Source organism: Alosa sapidissima, chromosome 20 (assembly GCF_018492685.1).
Source record: "Alosa sapidissima isolate fAloSap1 chromosome 20, fAloSap1.pri, whole genome shotgun sequence".
Classification (NCBI taxonomy): domain Eukaryota; kingdom Metazoa; phylum Chordata; class Actinopteri; order Clupeiformes; family Clupeidae; genus Alosa; species Alosa sapidissima.
Window position 1 is genome coordinate 19872722 of NC_055976.1, and position 17987 is coordinate 19890708.

A 17987-nucleotide genomic window follows, 5' to 3' on the forward strand; every position below is an offset into this window, starting at 1 on the left:
CACTAAATGACATACATGTATGAATACGACGCTGGTGGAAGTATATAATCTGATCTGTGAACATATTATACAACATACAAGTATTTGATAAACAATGGATTTGAAGTGAAGTGAGACCAACAAGAACAGACTGGAATCATAATTGAAATAGGTGGTGGAGAAGGGGTTCGTTGTTGATGTGTAATAATAGAACATCAATTGAATCTAAGTCAGAATCTAACAAACGTTGGCACTAGTGGAGTTCGCCACACTCACATCAGTGCCAGTGCATGGTGGGCTTCAGTCAGAACCAGAACCGGAACTAGTGCGAGCTTATGGGGATCTGCTCCGTTATTAATTCAGTGGTCAGGGCACATTGGGTCCCAGGCCACAGCCTCTCTGGGTGTGCTGACTCAACCCTGTTTAACAGAGCAGCCTCATTCTCTCAACATGAAAGCAGCTTTGTTCCAGAAACCCTGGATTTCTATGGTATTCACCCTCAGACAAAGCCGCTCCTGGGAAGGGACTTGTGCTTCTATGGTTAAGTAGCCTAACCATGACGCTCTCTGGGTTTCTCTTTGGCTTTTATCATCTCGCAAGTCTCAAGATGCTAAATCTCACTGGAGCACTCAGAAAAGCTGTCAACCCCGGATCAGTGGCTTACTAGTTATTGTAAAAGAAATGTTGTAGGTTAAACTGACAGATTTGAAGTAGATGAGAATACATACGGTGAGAGCTAGAGAATATTTTTATGATGTTTATTTAGAGTGTGGAAAACACATACTAATGAGGACTCTTGAAGATACTAATATTACAAACCAATGGCATGCAGCCGTGACATCATCAACTGACAATCAGTCGACCCGGGTTTGATTCCTGCCGTTGCGAGTATGTGTCACTTTAGATAAAAGTGTCTAAATATCAGTCAGCTTTAACTTTAACATATTCCATCTCACTGTGTGGGCTTATCCAGAATTTTTTTTTTTATCTTAGAGCAATTATTGAAACAGGAATCCATCCCTTGGTGTGAATGACATTCAGGCCAGTGTCTCAGATGATACCCTAAACTATTCAAACTGGGATGTCGAAGGTTTGAGTAAACAGACTAAGGGAACGGACTTGAGGAAAGAATGACCGCTGAGTTGGAGTTCGTCCTCAAAAATCTGGTGTTGTGGGAAAGGAAGACCACAGCTCTTTCACCATTCCTTCCACAGAAAAGATTAAGCAACACATCAGATCTATATCTAAGGTCTCAAAATTGCACTTCAAAGTCACTTCAATGTTGTTTCTCATTTTGGATTAAAGCATCAGCCAAGTGAATAAATAAAAATGTAATTATAAAATCTGTTCTTGAAAAAATGTAATTATTATGTATACTTAGCATGTTAGCAAGTTACAACTGCTGTAATAATATGACTGTAGAGGCCTCACAGAGGCTAATAATGACTGATCCACACCCACTCAGGGTCAGCCCAGGGTCAGATAAGGGCTAGTCTGACCACATAGATTGATAATCCTGACGATAAACAGAACAGATGAACAGAAGTACAGCCACAAAGTGAAAGTCTATGCATCAGAACTCCTACAGAGAACTGTCAGTTTAATGGAGTGTGTGTCAATGGAGGTATTGCGGTGACGTACTATGATGTGTCTGTGGAGGTGATGCAATAGACCCTTTCAACAATAAAAACAAAAACAATGCTTGAACGTTCTATTTGGGCCCCAATCTACTTCCTCTGCATTAAGATAACATATGGAATGTTAAAAAGGAAGTCTTGTGGGGCCAACTATGATGCTGATAATGGAACTCTCTTGAAAGGGTCCATATTACTTTCATTCTGAGATCTCTCTCCTCGTACGGCTCCATGACCTCCTGACCCCTCCTGACTCAAAAGAAATTCAGCACAATCGGTATGAATGACCTCATGTAACTGTGTTGTGTGTGTCCGACCACTCGACTCAGCCCTGCACCTGCCTGAACTTGAACCCGCCACTTGCAGCACCTTGGACTGGGAGCCGAGTGAGAGAGCAAGAGAGATAAAGCCTACTAGCAACATTTCCAACTAGCATGCGTGTCTTTTAAGGCAGTGGAAGGGAGGCTTAATGTACATACCACACAGTTATCGCACCAGCTGGCTAACGTTACATAACCCAGCAGGTCTGGAACATCACATTATTGGTCAAATAAAATCTCACTTTCCAGTCGAGAACCAGCGTGGGAACTAGAGAGAACCGGGGAAAACTGGAAGGAACCAGACAGAACTATAATGGAACCACTAATCAGTGATTCAGGATGATGCTGGAGTCTAGTCTGTAGGCCAACACTCATATCTCTGTAACATTTGGAGCTGCGTGTGTGTGTGTGTTTGTATGTGTGTGTGTGTGTGTGTGTGTGTGTGTGTGTGTGTGTGTGTGTGTGTGTGTGTGTGCGTTTGTCTTTCTAAGTGACTGAGTGAATAAGAGTGCCGATGTTTGTGTGTGTGTGTGTGTGTGTGTGTGTGTGTGTGTGTGTGTGTGTGTGTGTGTGTGTGTGTGTGTGGTGTCTCCCTTAAAGAGGCTGTCAGAGATATACTCCACACGTTGTCTCTGTGGTCTAAAATAGCAGCTGAATCTCTGATAAGTCACCGGCTGTGTAACCACGGAAGGGATCACACATCATGCTGTGAGAGAAGCACAGTGAACTTCAGACCTGCTGGTCGGTCTGCTTCAGATTCATCACGGGATTAATGAATAATCACAAGACTGCGACTCACTGACATGGCTGACCACTGCATACCAGCCGGATCAGAAGCAGAAGTGAGCTGGATTCCACTGGAGGAAAAATAGCAAAACTGCTAATCATCAACAGCTGGATGTGCACCAGATCAGGGTCAGATCAGGGCCACATCAGAACATCCTCAGGGCTCCTAAGGGCCACATCAGAACATCCTCAAGGCCAGACTAGGGCCAAATGAGGGTCAAAGTGATGCTATGTCCCTGCTGATTGGAGAGTGGTGTCACTAGTGCTGGTTGATGACGTGGCGGAGCAGGCAGGTGAATGGACAGGGCTGGGCTGGGGCTGTGTACTGATGAAGTGTCCCATAGGAATTTACCAGCTCAGCCCCCCCCCCCCCCCTGCCCTGCTGATTGAGAGATAATGCGGACACACTTACAGCTGCACAAAAGACTACATAGCTCAAGGCACCAACCGGTGTGTGTGTGTGTGTGTGTGTGTGTGTGTGTGTGTGTGTGTGTGTGTGTGTGTGTGTGTCTGTGTGTAAGGGTTCAGAGGTTAAATGCCCAGCATTTCTCAAACTCTACCTTAAGCTCTAAAACTGCAGTGAGCTCAATGATGCCTGAGGCCCATAATTAACTTCCTAACCTTTTACACAGAATTCTAAAATGTTTATTTGTCCTCACTCTGGAGACAGAAACCATGCTGTGTAATCATATTATAGGAGAGATTTACAGTCCCTTGTAGCTATAAATCCTTCAGATCAACTCCAGCATTCACACACAGCCATGAGGATGATTCCACAGCCAGACATCTTATTATTTTCTTTCTTATTATTTGTCCTATTTTTATATAATTTCAACTCTTTAACACCATTTTGTCTATTGATACTTGATACTGATACTTGATATGTTAAAATGAGTGTAAAACACAGCTGAAGAGGACATCAGCTTAATGCGCTATCGCAGAGCTCTCGTCTTTTGGCTACATTTCCCCATAACATTAAGGTCACTGATCAGTTTCGCTTTCATCAGCGATAATGTGCCCCTGTCCATTTGGCAACCAGAGCAACCAGTATTCAACTTTGGCTTAATGTCTTCCCAGGGTCCTACGAATGCCCGGTCCAAATAAACAGGTTGTCCAGGCCGAGATATACACCATTACGGAGGAAAGCACCCGGCCCATTCACATGTAAATGGCGGCTGGCAGCATTCATCGCCATGACAACAGAGTGAGTCAAAGGTCACAGAGTATGCCTTGAGGGACAGGAGACAGGTATACTACGTTCACACAAAAGACCGAGATTGAATGCGTCCTAATTTCTGATTCAAGAGTGTGGGTGTCTGTGTGTCAATGTGTCTGTGTGAGTATGTGTGTGTGTGTGTGTGTGTGTGTGTGTGTGTGTGTGTGTGTGTGTGTGTGTGTGTGTGTGTGTGTGTGTGTGTGTGTTATAAGTGTGAGAGAGAGAGAGAGAAAAAGAGAGAGAGGGGGGTGTGTCTGTGTGTATGTGTTTGGTCTGCTTGTGCATTGTGCGTGTATGTGCATATGTATAAGTATAGGTAAGCATCTGTGTGTGTGTGTGTGTGTGTGTGTGTGTGTGTGTGTGTGTGTGTGTGTGTGTTTGTGTGTGTGTTTGTGCAGGCTACCTGTGTGAGTGTGTGTAAGAGTGTCGAGTTTTAAAAGTGATACCCTGCCCCATGGGACGTTGCGGCTCTCCTGTGTTCAGCACACACACAATCACACAATGCCACTCTCTAGCAGTGTGAGTTTAGCACACACACACACACACACACACACACACACACACACACACACAATGCTCCTCTATAACCATTTAGGGATTACCGCGCGAAAGACACAGACTGTTAACCCCCACAGATAAATACACAGCTACCTGGCCTACCTGAGCAGAGAGAAGAGAGGAGGAGGACCAGAGAGAGGGAGAGAGAAAGACAGAAAGAGAGAGAGAGAGTGTAGGAGAAGAAGAGAGAGAGAAGAAAGAGAGAATAGAGAAAGAATAGAGAGAGGGAGGGAGAGAGTAGAGGAGAAGAAGAGAAGAGAAGGAGAGAAAGAGAGAGAGGGGAAACTGACTTTCACAACATTATATCAGAAAAGACAATAAAGCAGTTTTTAATTGACAAGTGAAAGCGAGAGAGAAACAGAGAGAGAGAGGGTGAGAGAGAGAGGAAGATGAAGGGAGTGAAAAATACTGAAAAACGAGCAAAAGAAGGACAGTGAAAAACGAGCAAAAGAAGGACAGAGAGAGAGAGGAGAAAGAGAGTGCTATACAAATGAATGTGGTGGACTGTGTCTGAGATAGTGCATAGTTGAGTAAAGCAGCCAGACTCAAGCAGGCGTGTTGACCCATGAGCAGTAACGTTATATTCTCTCCTGCCTGCTCTTCATCACCTCAACATCCCCCATCCCATCACCACCTGAACATCCCCCATCACCACATGAACATCCCCATCATCACCTGAACATCCCCCATCATCACCTGAACATCTCCCATCCCATCACCACCTGAACACCCCCCATTACCACCTGAACATCCCCCATCACCACATGAACACCCCCCATCACCACCTGAACATCCCCCATCACCACCTGAACATCCCCCATCATCACCTGAACATCATAGATTCAGTTGAATTTTAAATACAATTCATAGCTTTGCATGCAAAAAAGATCAACAGATACTGTAAAGCAAAGGCTCCAGACAAAATGACAACATTGCTGGAAAATGGAATGAAACAAAAATAATCATTACACCTGGCCAGAGCCCCCTCCAGTCTTCTCAGGCCAGCTCTCCTCTACTGCACTCAGCAGACTGAAATATGCAGCAGTGCTGAACACACCAGCAGAGACTACACAACAGTCACATGTAAATTATCATGTCTCACCATCACAGCATTTAACTCAGTGTTAAATACACCAGTAGAGAGAGACTACAGGGCAGTCACATGTAAATTATCACGTCTCACCATCACAGCATTTAACTCAGTGTTAAATACACATGTAGAGAGAGACTACAGGACAGTCACATGTAAATTATCATGTCTCACCATCCTAGCATTTAACTCAGTGTTAAATACACCAGCAGAGACTATACGACAGTCCCATTTAAATTATCATGTCTCACCATCACAGTATTTAATTCATTGCCACTGCACTGTGGGCCCATGAAGTCAGCTGATGTTCTATTTTATAATCTCAATTTCAGCTCATCTGGTCTCTCTCTACACGTTTGGATTAGTGATGAGCTGAAAAGCTATTTGGTGACCTCACAAGAGGTTGAAATAAATAGTAATTGAGTCAATTGAGGCACCATGCTCCCGCACATTCTTACACCTGGAACGTCACACTTCCATCTATAATAACACTGAGTGGTTCAGTGGGCATTTCACATCTGATAACAATATCTCTCTCTCTCTCTCTCTCTCTCTCTCTCTCTCTCTCTCTCTTCAATTTGGCAAGACATACTTCAGTATTCCTTTTATCTTTTATCAAATCACGTACAATGTACTACATGTATATAATGCCAAAAAAGTAGAAATGTTGGCACAAGTAAAGACAAAATGTAGCAGACATCTTTGCCAGACTGACTTCTCTCATGAGCAATTGTGTGTGTGTGTGTAAATCCTCTACTATGTTGCCAACAGGACAAAAGTCCATTTGTGGGAATCAGCAGGTGTGTCGCTGGGTGGCCAGTGGGCCTGACTGACCACCTGATTCACAAAACTGGACCCAGATCAAAGAACAGGACTCTGCACTGCCTCGGCCCTTTAACCCTTAAAGGTGTAGGTTTTTGAACGTTCTAAGTTCCGCAACAATTGAAGGTTCTAAAATTCTATGTTGAATTCAATGAACCCAGATATTCTTTAGAACGTTCATTTCTCAACATTCCCGTCACACCAGTGTGACGGTACTCCTTTAAGGGTTAACTGCTTGAATTTCCCCTGGGGATCAATAAGGTATCTATCTATCTATCTATCTATCTGGAGCACAGTCAGCAGAGAAAGATATGCAGCCATCACACTGTCTGACAGAGCCAAGGGAGAGGCAGTGACTTCACCCCCACTTCACTTTCTCTCACGATTGCCTCATCAGACCTTATAATCCATCACAGATCTGTGTAGAAATCAACACATCTGTGTAGAAATTCACACGGATGTTTTCACTTAAAAAGAATGTGTTACTGGCCGACCTGCGATGGGAAAAAATATGAAGCATATCTTTCTTTACCAATGAATGTTAATGGTAAACTTGTATAACAAATGTTTACATTTGCTGTTACATGTCTACATCATTTGTGGTGTATCTGCAGTAAAACTATCCTCACGTAGACTAAAGTGTCATCCATAATTTCATACCTAGGCTATCAGTGAAGCACTTTGCGTGACTTGACAAACCCCACGTCGTTGGCCTCAAGCCAGTTGGTCACGCATTGCGCACAGAAGTAGCTCAACTTAACCACAAGCTCACTCTCCCTCCCTCGCCCGCAAACATTACGGTTTTCCATGTCTCACCCGATCCCAACCACGCTTGACTTACTCTGGAAGAAAATGTTTCCAGTCAAACTGCTGTAAACTTTGTTGCTGTTTTGAATTTATTGCACAGACACCTGCTAAATAAAGTAAATGCTGCTGAAGTAAAAGCGATCGTCAATAACATGTGAAATGTGCGCAATGCACAGGCAGGACATTGATGAATTCAACAGGTACCTGCAGTGCCGTACTGATGGGTGCTTGTCCGGGGCAGCGAGCCGCTCGAGCGCTCCGCTAGTCGCATCTGGACCTGCTGTTGGACCCGCTTGACTTTCGCCGCTTCGTCCGACACGGAGCCTCCGTGTCCAAGCTGGTGGTCGGAGGGGACCGCGTACGTGGTGACCGAGCTGTTGGGCTGGAGAGCGGACAGAAAAAAACTGTCGTTGGCCACAGCGGCACTCATGATGAAGTTATTTAACAAGCAAAAAAACAAACAAAAAACAACGTAAAATTCCAAAATAATCCTTGCGAAATGACTTATTTGCGCCAATGCATGAAAGTCTCCGAAGACGAGCGCATTATAAGGTGACAGGGGTGTGGCATCCCACAATGGCAGAGAGGAAAAGTTGATCCGTTTTGCGCGTCGGTCTTGTCATATGCAGTCAGACTCACAAAAGCCCGATACCCCACCGAGTTTCCGGCCCCTCTGGCCTGGCTTCCAATGAGAGTAGCCGGGGCGGGCCAAGGCGGAGTCAGCGCTCGGTCATTGATCGGCTACCTGGGTACACTCACAAACAGAAAATGTCCGGGGCATTGTATGAGGTCAGTCGCCAAAATGAAATGAAACGGTCACGTCTTGCATTTAATCTGTGAGTAATGAGGAGGAGTCGATAACGCGGCTTTGCAACTACACTGGGTCTCTGCAATGACACTGTTATAGTGACTTCAGGGAATGTTGAATGAGAGGGGTGTGCAAATGATATGTAGTCATGAATAACATGATGTCAGCAACATACACCCACTATATTTGCCTAAACTAAACTAAAAGGAAGGGTGAAAGGCTGAAGGTCGATCATTTGTCATCCTCGTTGGAAACAAACTGGAAAATATTCATGTGTTTGTTATTATTTAGCAGTTTTTGTATGCATTTTATGAACCCAATGATAGCCTAGATATTGTATGCCACAAATGTTAATTATTAAGGTCCTAAAACACTTTTTTATATTACATGTCATAATAACTAGTGTTTGTTGGCAATGTAACTTTCAGGGCAGTTCTCCGATAACTTTCAAATTCCTCTGGGACATGGAAACGCCAGCATCCTCCTTGCAACAATAATCCTGACTACACTCTGCCAGAGGCTACTGTCACAGACAGTAATAAGCACTAAACAATCTGAATGGGCTGTCTGACATTTAGCCACTATATGAGAAGGTAGTCAAGCAAGTAATCAAGATATCAAGCCCTCATAGAACTGTCATACAAAATCAGTTCAAAAACAGTGAGTTGTTTGATTACATGAACTATTACGTAAACGCTTTGGACTCTTTCAGTTTTACACAGACCAGGTGTGCCAGAAATGTACAGTTTGTAAGTTTGACCTGCATCAGATCTTGTGCATAACCTGAACATGTTAAATAACCATTCATAACCACACATTTTACTGTGTGACTGACAGCTCTCCGCATGCTTTTACTGTAGGGTTTTCCTATGTTTTGCTGTGTGTGTGTGTGTGTGTGTGTGTGTGTGTGTGCGTGTGTCTGTATTGTATGTACAGTATGTGTGTGTGTGTGTGTGTGTGTGTGTGTGTGTGCACGTGTTTGTGTGTGTGTGTGTGTGTGTGTGTGTGTGTGTGTGTGTGTGTACGGTGCCGTTTCTGAGTCAGCGAGCTCTGTAATGGACGATGGGCATTGATTGAGCCGTATGTCAAATGGCTGGTCTCCCTGCGTTAAACTCGATGCCTTATTAAATGGGCTTGTCCTGATGTATAAGCACGCTCCAGTGATCTGCTACAATAATGCTCACATTTGGCCTGTCAGATACACACACACACACACACACACACACACACACACACACACACACACTTTCCTTTGCCTTCACACACACAAACACACACACACACACACAGACTTTTCCTTCGACCATGTGCCTCTCCTCTCTCTAATTCTGTGGATGCCTCTTGTTATAGTGTCTAACTGGAATCTCTACACAGGAGGGAGATTGAGAGGACACGGCAGTGCCAAACCTTCCTCTGACATCAGAGGAAGACAGACAGACCAGAGCCGGACCACCCTATGCGGTTGTTAAGTCGTGATGCAATAATGTGCCGATAATACTTTTTCCGGGTCCAACTGGTCCCAGAGGCAGTAAACAATTGTCCCGCTATGCAAAGTAGCCAATGAGAAAATTGTCATTCGACTACTCACTTGCTCCCTCGACCTAATAAAATCCTATTTTTCGTGGAGGCCTGGATGTTACCCTTGATGACTGTAGCCTATATCATCGGCTGACTGCGCTAGCAAATGTTTTTGGACGAAAAGCCGTTGTACTGTTGGTAAGAAAAAAAAACGAAAACAGTGGGTGTTACCTGGCCCGATAAGTATACTTAAATGCAGTTTACAAGTATACTATACTTATGTACTATTTTTTTAATACTTCTTCAGACTAACTTGGCCCACTTTTCAGTTAATAATAGTAACCTCGTAAGTATACTTTATTTTGTACTGCAACTGTACTGAGAACTATACTGTACGTAAACTAGTACTAGTTATATATTTCTAGCACACTTTTTAGTAAACTTAAAGTTTTTTAAGGTATACAAGTACCGTAGCTTTTAGGTGCACTAGAAGTGAACTTACGGATATACTGTTAGTTTCCATTCGTCCAAGCACTGAAAGCACTTTACAATGTCATATCTCACATTGGTGCCGGAACGAAAAAACTCGGCAAAATGTCTAGGGGGCTTGGTAGTAAATTTGGCGAGACACTTTGTCCTGCCGTTCCGCCTCGGTCTATATGAAAGGGACAGTCGTTCCGCGATTCTGGTACATAAAATCGCGGCGATTTCGCCAGTGTGAAAGGGCCTATTGATACACACACTCACACAACGATGGCGCAGGCTGCCATGCAATTCGCCAACCTACACATCGGGAGCACTTTTGGGGTTAAGCGTCTTGTCAGGAGTTGGGCTCAAACCTGCAACCTTCTGGTTCCTGGACGACTCTACCTCCTGAGCCTCTGCTGCCCACTACCAATATATACTTATACTGAAAAATATATCCCTTAGTAAACTATAAGTTGAAAGTTGTTTATACTACAAGTATACTTGTAAGTTTACTTTACATGGACTGCATCTGACTTTTAAAGTATACTACTAGGTTTCCATTCAGGTATTATTTTTATACTTGAAGCATACTTTTATTCATTTAAGTATTCTTAAAATTCACTAATATAAACACAACCAGTGGACTACACATACAAAAATTCACAACACATAATCTGAATAAAGAACATGTTTTCTTTATAAATCAAAATGTGCATCCAAATATTGTATTGGATGCCAAAGCATAAAGACTTAAAGGTTGTATCAGCGATAGCAGGGTATACGTCACTTCTGTTGATGTTCAAATAAAACAGAGAGCTAGCTCGCTACTCCCTCCCCCTCTCTCCCGTGCAATTATAAATCTCCTAAACGCACATCTATTCGGTTATTGGTTGAAACACTTTATTTTGCCTTTGAGTGGGTTGCCAACCGTTGGTAGCAATCGTTTTTGTGTACAGATCTCGGAGCCTAGGCTGCCTACAGAGATGCAGAGATGCTTTTTTGGGCCTGCAATCGCTGATACAACCTTTAAGTATAGTTCAATTTAGTATATATATATTTAATATACTAAATCAAGTATCATTTTTAGTTTAAATTAAGTATACCAACAGTACACTTCCATAAGCTTCTTTTTGGTAAGGGATTGCATGAGACTCCTCTGCGATCAAAGAAAGCTTCTCTTCGAGTGATGAAATAGCAAACATCATGACTTATATCCTCATTACCTTAGGCCATGCACACCTAATTTCCAAGTAAAACACACAGAAACAAATGACTCTCCTTCTGAAAGTAAAAGGCACCTAAGACTTACACACCACTGATGAATGTAATCTTGACATTAAAGGTAAGTGTTAAAAAGTAAAAAAAACTCAATATGAAATATTCAAATGGCAAAATATTTCAATAACTACTTAGTTATATATATATATAAAATATATAAAATATATAAAGACTATAATATAGAACTGCCAGTGATGTTAATGATCAAAAATTAACAATATTCAATATTATAAGTGGCGATAAGGTGGTAGGGGACCCCCCAAATCAAATTCTGCTTAGTACCCCATCAGGGCTTGGGTTGACTCTGAGACAGACAGGGATCGAGAGAGAGAAAGAGAGAGAGAGAGAGAGAGAGAGAGAGAGAGAAAGGGAGGACACAACACACATTCTCCAGCTGCCCAGATCTTCTACTCCTTTGTAAATGCAATTTCAACAGTCAAGCCACATTAAAGCCCGTTTATTCTCATGCCCCCCTTCACATAATTACACCGTCACTTATCTTAAGATATCATCTCAAGCTTACGGGTGAAATGATCCCCTTGTGGCACTTACTCACCATGAGAGAGGAAACAGCTGCAGCAACTCTGGGTTCCTTGGTTCTGTGGTTCCGCTGTGGGCCGTGGGTCTGCTGTGATTGGTGCTTCTGGTTCCTCGGCGGGTCTGTGGTTCTTTTGGTTCCTCTGTAATGATGGACTTTCTGCTGTAATTTGATTTTTTCTCTCTCTTTCTCTCTCTCTTTCTCTCTCTCTCTCTGTCTTTCACTCGCACTCACTAACTGTGTTCTCTTCCCACTCACTTTCTCTCTCTCTCTCTCTATCTCTCTTACCAGCTGTATTTCTGTGTTTTTTTCTCAATCTTGTCCATGCTAGTCTTTCATTCTCTCTCTGCTTTTAGTGAGAACTCTGTCCTACTACAGAAGGAAGAGGTGGTATGTGCTTGCCCTGTGTGTGAGTGTATGTCCTCTCTCTCTGTGAGTGTGTGTGTCCTTTGTACTGTATGTGTGTGTGTGTGTGTGTGTGTGTGTATCCCCGCCCAATCACCCCGCCTTGCAGGGAGAGGGGAGGTAAGGGCAGGGAGGATGAGGAGTAGTGTGTGTGTGAATGTGTAGAGAGAGAGAGAGAGAGAGTAGGAGTATGTGTGAGGACTGACTCACTCACTCCCTCTCAGGCACTCCCTCTTCAGTGCTGTATCATGCTAGTGTGATGGATGTCTAAAAAAAATTCTGATTGGCTGTCAGCTTTTTATCGTTCTCTGAAAGTGATCCCCAACGTTATCACGCACACAAACACATATACACACACACACACACTTATTCACATACCAACTTGAGGAAGGTGCAGACACATTTGTCCTGTGGGCATAGTATAACTTCCCTCCATTGTGAGAGTGACACTGTAATTAGTTTGTCTGCACAACAGTGCCATGATACCTTACCTGAACCTGTCAAACCTGGCAAATGTGACCTTGACAAACATGACCTGTCTGGCACACTAACAGTCACACATAGTGCTGTTTATGAGACTCAGATGACACATCAGAGATGGCATGTCCCCTGAATCAGTTTGATAAGGCATCTATCAAATATTGGCATACATCTATCAACATAAATCAGGGTGCTTTTGTTGTTTTTTGTTGTCTGTCCGGTACCATGCTCTACTTTTTTTTTTTAAAGTATATTTTTTGGGCTTTTTATGCCTTTAATTAGATAGGATAGTGGAGATTGACAGGAAGTGAGTGGGAGAGAGAGTCAGGGTGGGATCCGGAAAGGACCACGGGGCGGGAATCGAACCCGGGTCGCCGGCGTACGGTGCAGGTGCCCCAGCCAGCCGCGCCACTGCTGGGGCCACCATGCTCTACTTTAAGTAGTAATTGCACTTTATGTATATCTATAATGTGTGTGCACTGTAGCCTGTTTCAAATGTCAAAATGTGGAAATACAGTAATTTCTGTCTTTGGCAAAATCAGCTTTTTCAAAACTCCATGTACAACTGGTGGTCATTGTATTTTGCTTCATTTTTTCTTGTTGGCTGTAAAATACTGTATTCCCAACAGCATATTATTTAGGAAAATCACTATTTTTGGTTTCAATATTGCTTACATGTTTATTGTCTATTTCAGCTTCTCTCTGTAGATGACTTTTAGTCGTATATGGAAATATGCATAGAAGCCCGTGAAAGACAGAAGAGCTTCAGGCTTTGAGCAGCAGTCTGTACATGATGTATCCAAAATGTCATATTATGACAAAAGTATTGATAATGTGAGGCGAATGTTTGCTTTAAAGATGTGTTTATGACATTTTGAATGTTGCGTGTTGTAAAAAACTGTAACACTGGTTGGAAACCTATTTCATAACAGCCTACCTGCCTGCCTACTGCTAGTGCCTTGAGGAGGCCTTGAACTGGTCTACTGTCAGAGACAGAGTGGACATGAAACGGATTTGCCCATGTGGCCTAACAGGTTACTAAACTAGATGTACCGCAGAGCGGTACAAAATATGACCGCCGCCCAGTCCAGCACATTTTTTACACAAAAATAAGTCACGCTGAAAGGCATATGATTCTAACTGTCTCACTTAATTGCATTATGCACACTCAATTCTCACTCAATTCTCACAATTCTCACAACAAGTACCAAAACATGATTAGTTCATAGATTTCACATGTAAAATACATTTCATAATTCTGAGAAATTCTTGAATTGTGTGCATGACTGTAACCGGAGAGTTGCTGGTTCGAACCCCGACCAGTAGGCACGGCTGAAGTGCCTTTGAGCAAGGCACCTAACCCCTCACTGCTCCCTGAGCGCCGCTGTTGATGCAGGTAGCTCACTGCGCCGGGATTAGTGTGTGCTTCACCTCACTGTGTGTTCACTGTGTGCTCAACTCCCCCCCCCCCCCCCTCCACATGTGCCTGGTGTTGATTAATATGATGGCTAAAATTTGCATTCTGATTGGCTGTCAGCTTTTTATCGTTCTCTGAAAGTGATCCCCAACGTTATCATTATGTCGTTATCGTTATCATTATTAGTTAAGATAAGAATTAGAAAGTAAAAGTCCTACCATGTATTGGTTCTACCTATGATGTTAACACAGGTGATTTCACTAATTAGAGCCATACACACATAACTTTAGACACAGCAAACAAACAAACAACAAATGTCCATTCTATCAGTTCATTGATTAAATATAACGGTGCAGCTGAAATGTGCCCTTACCTGAACACAAGCATCTCGGTATCTCACACTCCCAGAAGTAATGAGCCCCTTTGTGCTATTATTATGCTAAAAGCATCTAACCCTAACCCTTCTGAGTCTTTCCTGGTCAGTGGAGTGGGATCCTCATTTCAATGATGGTCACAAGTCAGTTACTTTACTTCCAGTGGAGGAGGAGGAGGAGGTCAGTACTGATGATGGAAAGTCCATACAGACCCATGTCCCCAGGCAGCATATACTAACCTGACCCTCGCCAGATGAATTTCGTTCCGCTTAGCTCCGCCTAGCTTCACTCACATCCATCTGGGACCTCTTCCATTGAGAGTGATTTCTGCAACCGATTTTATGGTACAGCCAATCAGGACGCAGGGCGGGAGTTTCATAGATGTGACATAGCGTAGAAGCGACTGTGACAAAGATGGTTGATTACGAAAATACTTCATGAGAGGCCATGTCCTGTCCCTGGAAATTTATGCAAATAGGGTAGCAGTACACGCCCCCGCACATTTACTGTATGCAGTGATCAGGCTCTCTTTTTAACATTGAGGTCTATGGCAGAATCCAAGAATTTCCCAGAATTTGTCAAAGCCTTATTTTTCTGAACAATGGATGCACATTTCGGACACGGTATCATGATCTCCATACCCTCATACGTCAGTGACACGCCCCTGTGCAGGCGGGAACTGAACCAGAGCCTGTCTCTGACTGAACTCCACTTTGCCCTCATAGACATGAACTAGGACGACCCATCTTGCTACGCATTCATTATCTTTGACTGTGAGACTGTTATCAGCGTCACGGGTTGGCTTCGATGTGAGTGGTTGAAGTAGCACGTCAATAGATGGTGGCTTATTCAATCATATGCAAGCATTTTTTGATTAGGCCCAGCCTTCTGAAGCAACACTTCAATGGATCGGTTCCAGATGGATGAGTGGAGCTAGGCGGAGCGAAATTCATCTGGCTAGGGTCAGGTTAAGCATATACAGCGACAAGATGCATTTATCCCAGCGACAAGAAATTGAGATTTTTCTGTTACTCTAAGCATGTTGCAATATGTCTCCTGAATGACTGACCGATGCCTCAGAACACAGTCCAGGCCCTGAGCTCATGAGAATGACCCCACCCAACATAGCTGTGATCTGTTAATGATACATGAAGTGATTAGTCTTTGAGTTGTTCTACAGAAATCTTATATGGGTAGAGGTGGAAAAGTCCAGCTTCAGAAAGTAAAAGTCCAACCATGTATAGGATCTACCTGTGCACTTAACACAGGTGATTTCACCAATTAGCTGCTCTACCTGGCTGCTGGCACAGTCATGTCTCAGACATCAGATGAAAAGGCATCGGGTCTCGGGAAAACCTCTGTCATGTTTATGGAATTATACTGTCAGATAAAACTGCATCAGGAAAATCGACCTCAGATGAAAGCAGTCAGAGACAGGTCAGATATCAGATGGAAAGGCATTAGGTCTCAGAAAAACCTGTCAGAAAAAGCGGCATCAGACGAAACAGCCTTGATTCATGACGATTATTAAGAATGATCATGATGATTTCTTTTTCTGCCATAAATGTGGTCACCACGACTCAAATTCTTATTTGAAAACAACTTGTACAGTTTTCTAAACACATGCCATTGTTCACACTTTAGTTGAGGGGCCACAAACATGATGAAGTCATGATACATTTGTGTAATCATGATGATCATGCTTAAGAAATCATAAATCATAATGATGTACCCACCATACCTAATCCTTTAGTTGATGTGTTGTTCATAAATGAAGTCATGAATGAAAGATTTTAAACTCATGTCAATTCCTGATGATTCATTAGATATAAAGGAATGAAGAAATGCATGAATCATGAATGAATTCATGCACCCTTACCGTAAGGTGTTACCAAATAATATACTGTAAAGACCTTTCAAAGTCATTATTTACTCACTCAGTTTTCACCAATAAAAAAGTCACAGACAGTTATGGCTTTGAGTGCATCTTTAAACTTAAACACAATTTCTTCATCTAATCAAATTATACTGCATCTGACAACCTTGTAATATGAATAGAAATCATAATAATACTTAGCACAGTAATACTATGCAGGAGGTCATTACTGTTTATGATAGAATGCTAAGCCCGGCCAGGGCTATGACCAATCAGTGATCATTATATCCAATCAAGCAGCAGTGAAAGCCAGAATGCCTCCTGGAGGACTGGTTGTGTTACTGCAGGGAACCTGAGACCCCCCCCCCACCCCACACACACACACACACACACACTTTCTAGCAATTATTATTCAGACTGCAATGTATTCCCTTTATTCCCAGATATTATAAACTAAAGGAGTACCATTTCAATTGAGGAGTATTTGTAAATCCACTGTTCCTAAATAGAACGTGAATTATACCCTCAACCCCCTTTAACCCTTCACCCCTCCCCCAATTGGAGGCATTTTCATCTTAGCTTGTGATGAACTGCCTTATGTGTGTGTGTGTGTGTATGTGTGTGTCTGTGCATGCGTGCTGGTCTGTGGGTTGGAGTGTGGATGATTGGATGAGCATGTGACATTGCTATGCACACAGGTTACAGAACACTGCAACTGAGTACCAGAATGCCCCCTGGAGGACTGGTTGTGTTACTGCAGGGAACCCTGAGTCCATCAAGAGAGCCCCTCCCACCCCACACACACACACACACACATTCTAGCAATAATGAGGCATGCTATGTGAAAGTAATATTTATTGTGAACAGATGAAATTAACAGTAAAAAACAATAACAAATATTGTTTGAAATTATTACAATGGGTTACTGTTTCCTGAATAGCATCCACCAACAGGTTACGGGACACTCAAACGTCAAAACTACTCCTCCCTAATCTAAGAACATTATACACATTATGCCCTTATTCTAACATAAAAACACAATCATACAAGTATTGACCCTAACACCTAAGCCAACATGTCCCATCAATGCCAAAGCCTTTCATCAGTGTAGTAAGAGCTCCCTTGTCAGACAGAAGAAGGGAAAATGCTCTTATGAGAGTAACACTTACCCCTCTTTCTCTTACATCTCCAGTGGAACTCTGCAGCCATTTTCAACACAAGAGAATCATGACTATTCCACAGAGATTTGAGTTAGTCACCATTTAGAGAGTGACTGGACAATAAAAATAATTTTAACTCCTTCCTAGAAGTAGTTTATTATAATGTTTATTAAAAATAAAAGTACTTCTTAGTTTTTCTTTAAACTCGCAAAGTCCCCAAAATCTAAATATATATTAAAAAAGCCGAGGGGGGGCGGGGGCGTCATCGCTCCTACACATCACTCCATCCTAAACCTCGATTTCAATAGTCAATTTGATTTTAGAGGCTTTAAAAATATGAAGTTTCGTTTCCCTTTCTTTAACTTGTTTAGCTGTATTCTCCAGTGCAGTGAACAAGCCGCTGCATTCTGCAGTGAGTCAAGACCAGAAGTTAACGTTACCACACACGCACAG

General features: G+C 42.8%; 1 protein-coding gene across 4 annotated transcripts in view; it reads right to left on the reverse strand.

The window, feature by feature from the left end:
- The window catches only part of pkp3b (plakophilin 3b), a 57004-nt gene extending 42478 nt beyond the window's left edge, over positions 1–14526 (reverse strand). For all 4 annotated transcript variants that reach the window (XM_042074270.1, XM_042074268.1, XM_042074269.1 and 1 more), the window contains exons 1-3: positions 14498–14526; positions 11841–11964; positions 7417–7594 (exon numbers count right to left, since the gene is read on the reverse strand). In XM_042074270.1, coding sequence (XP_041930204.1) covers positions 7417–7594; positions 11841–11964; positions 14498–14511 — 316 coding nt within the window. In that variant the 5' untranslated portion in view covers positions 14512–14526. The remainder of the gene's footprint in view (positions 1–7416; positions 7595–11840; positions 11965–14497) is intronic.
- Positions 14527–17987: the final 3461 nt, after the last annotated feature.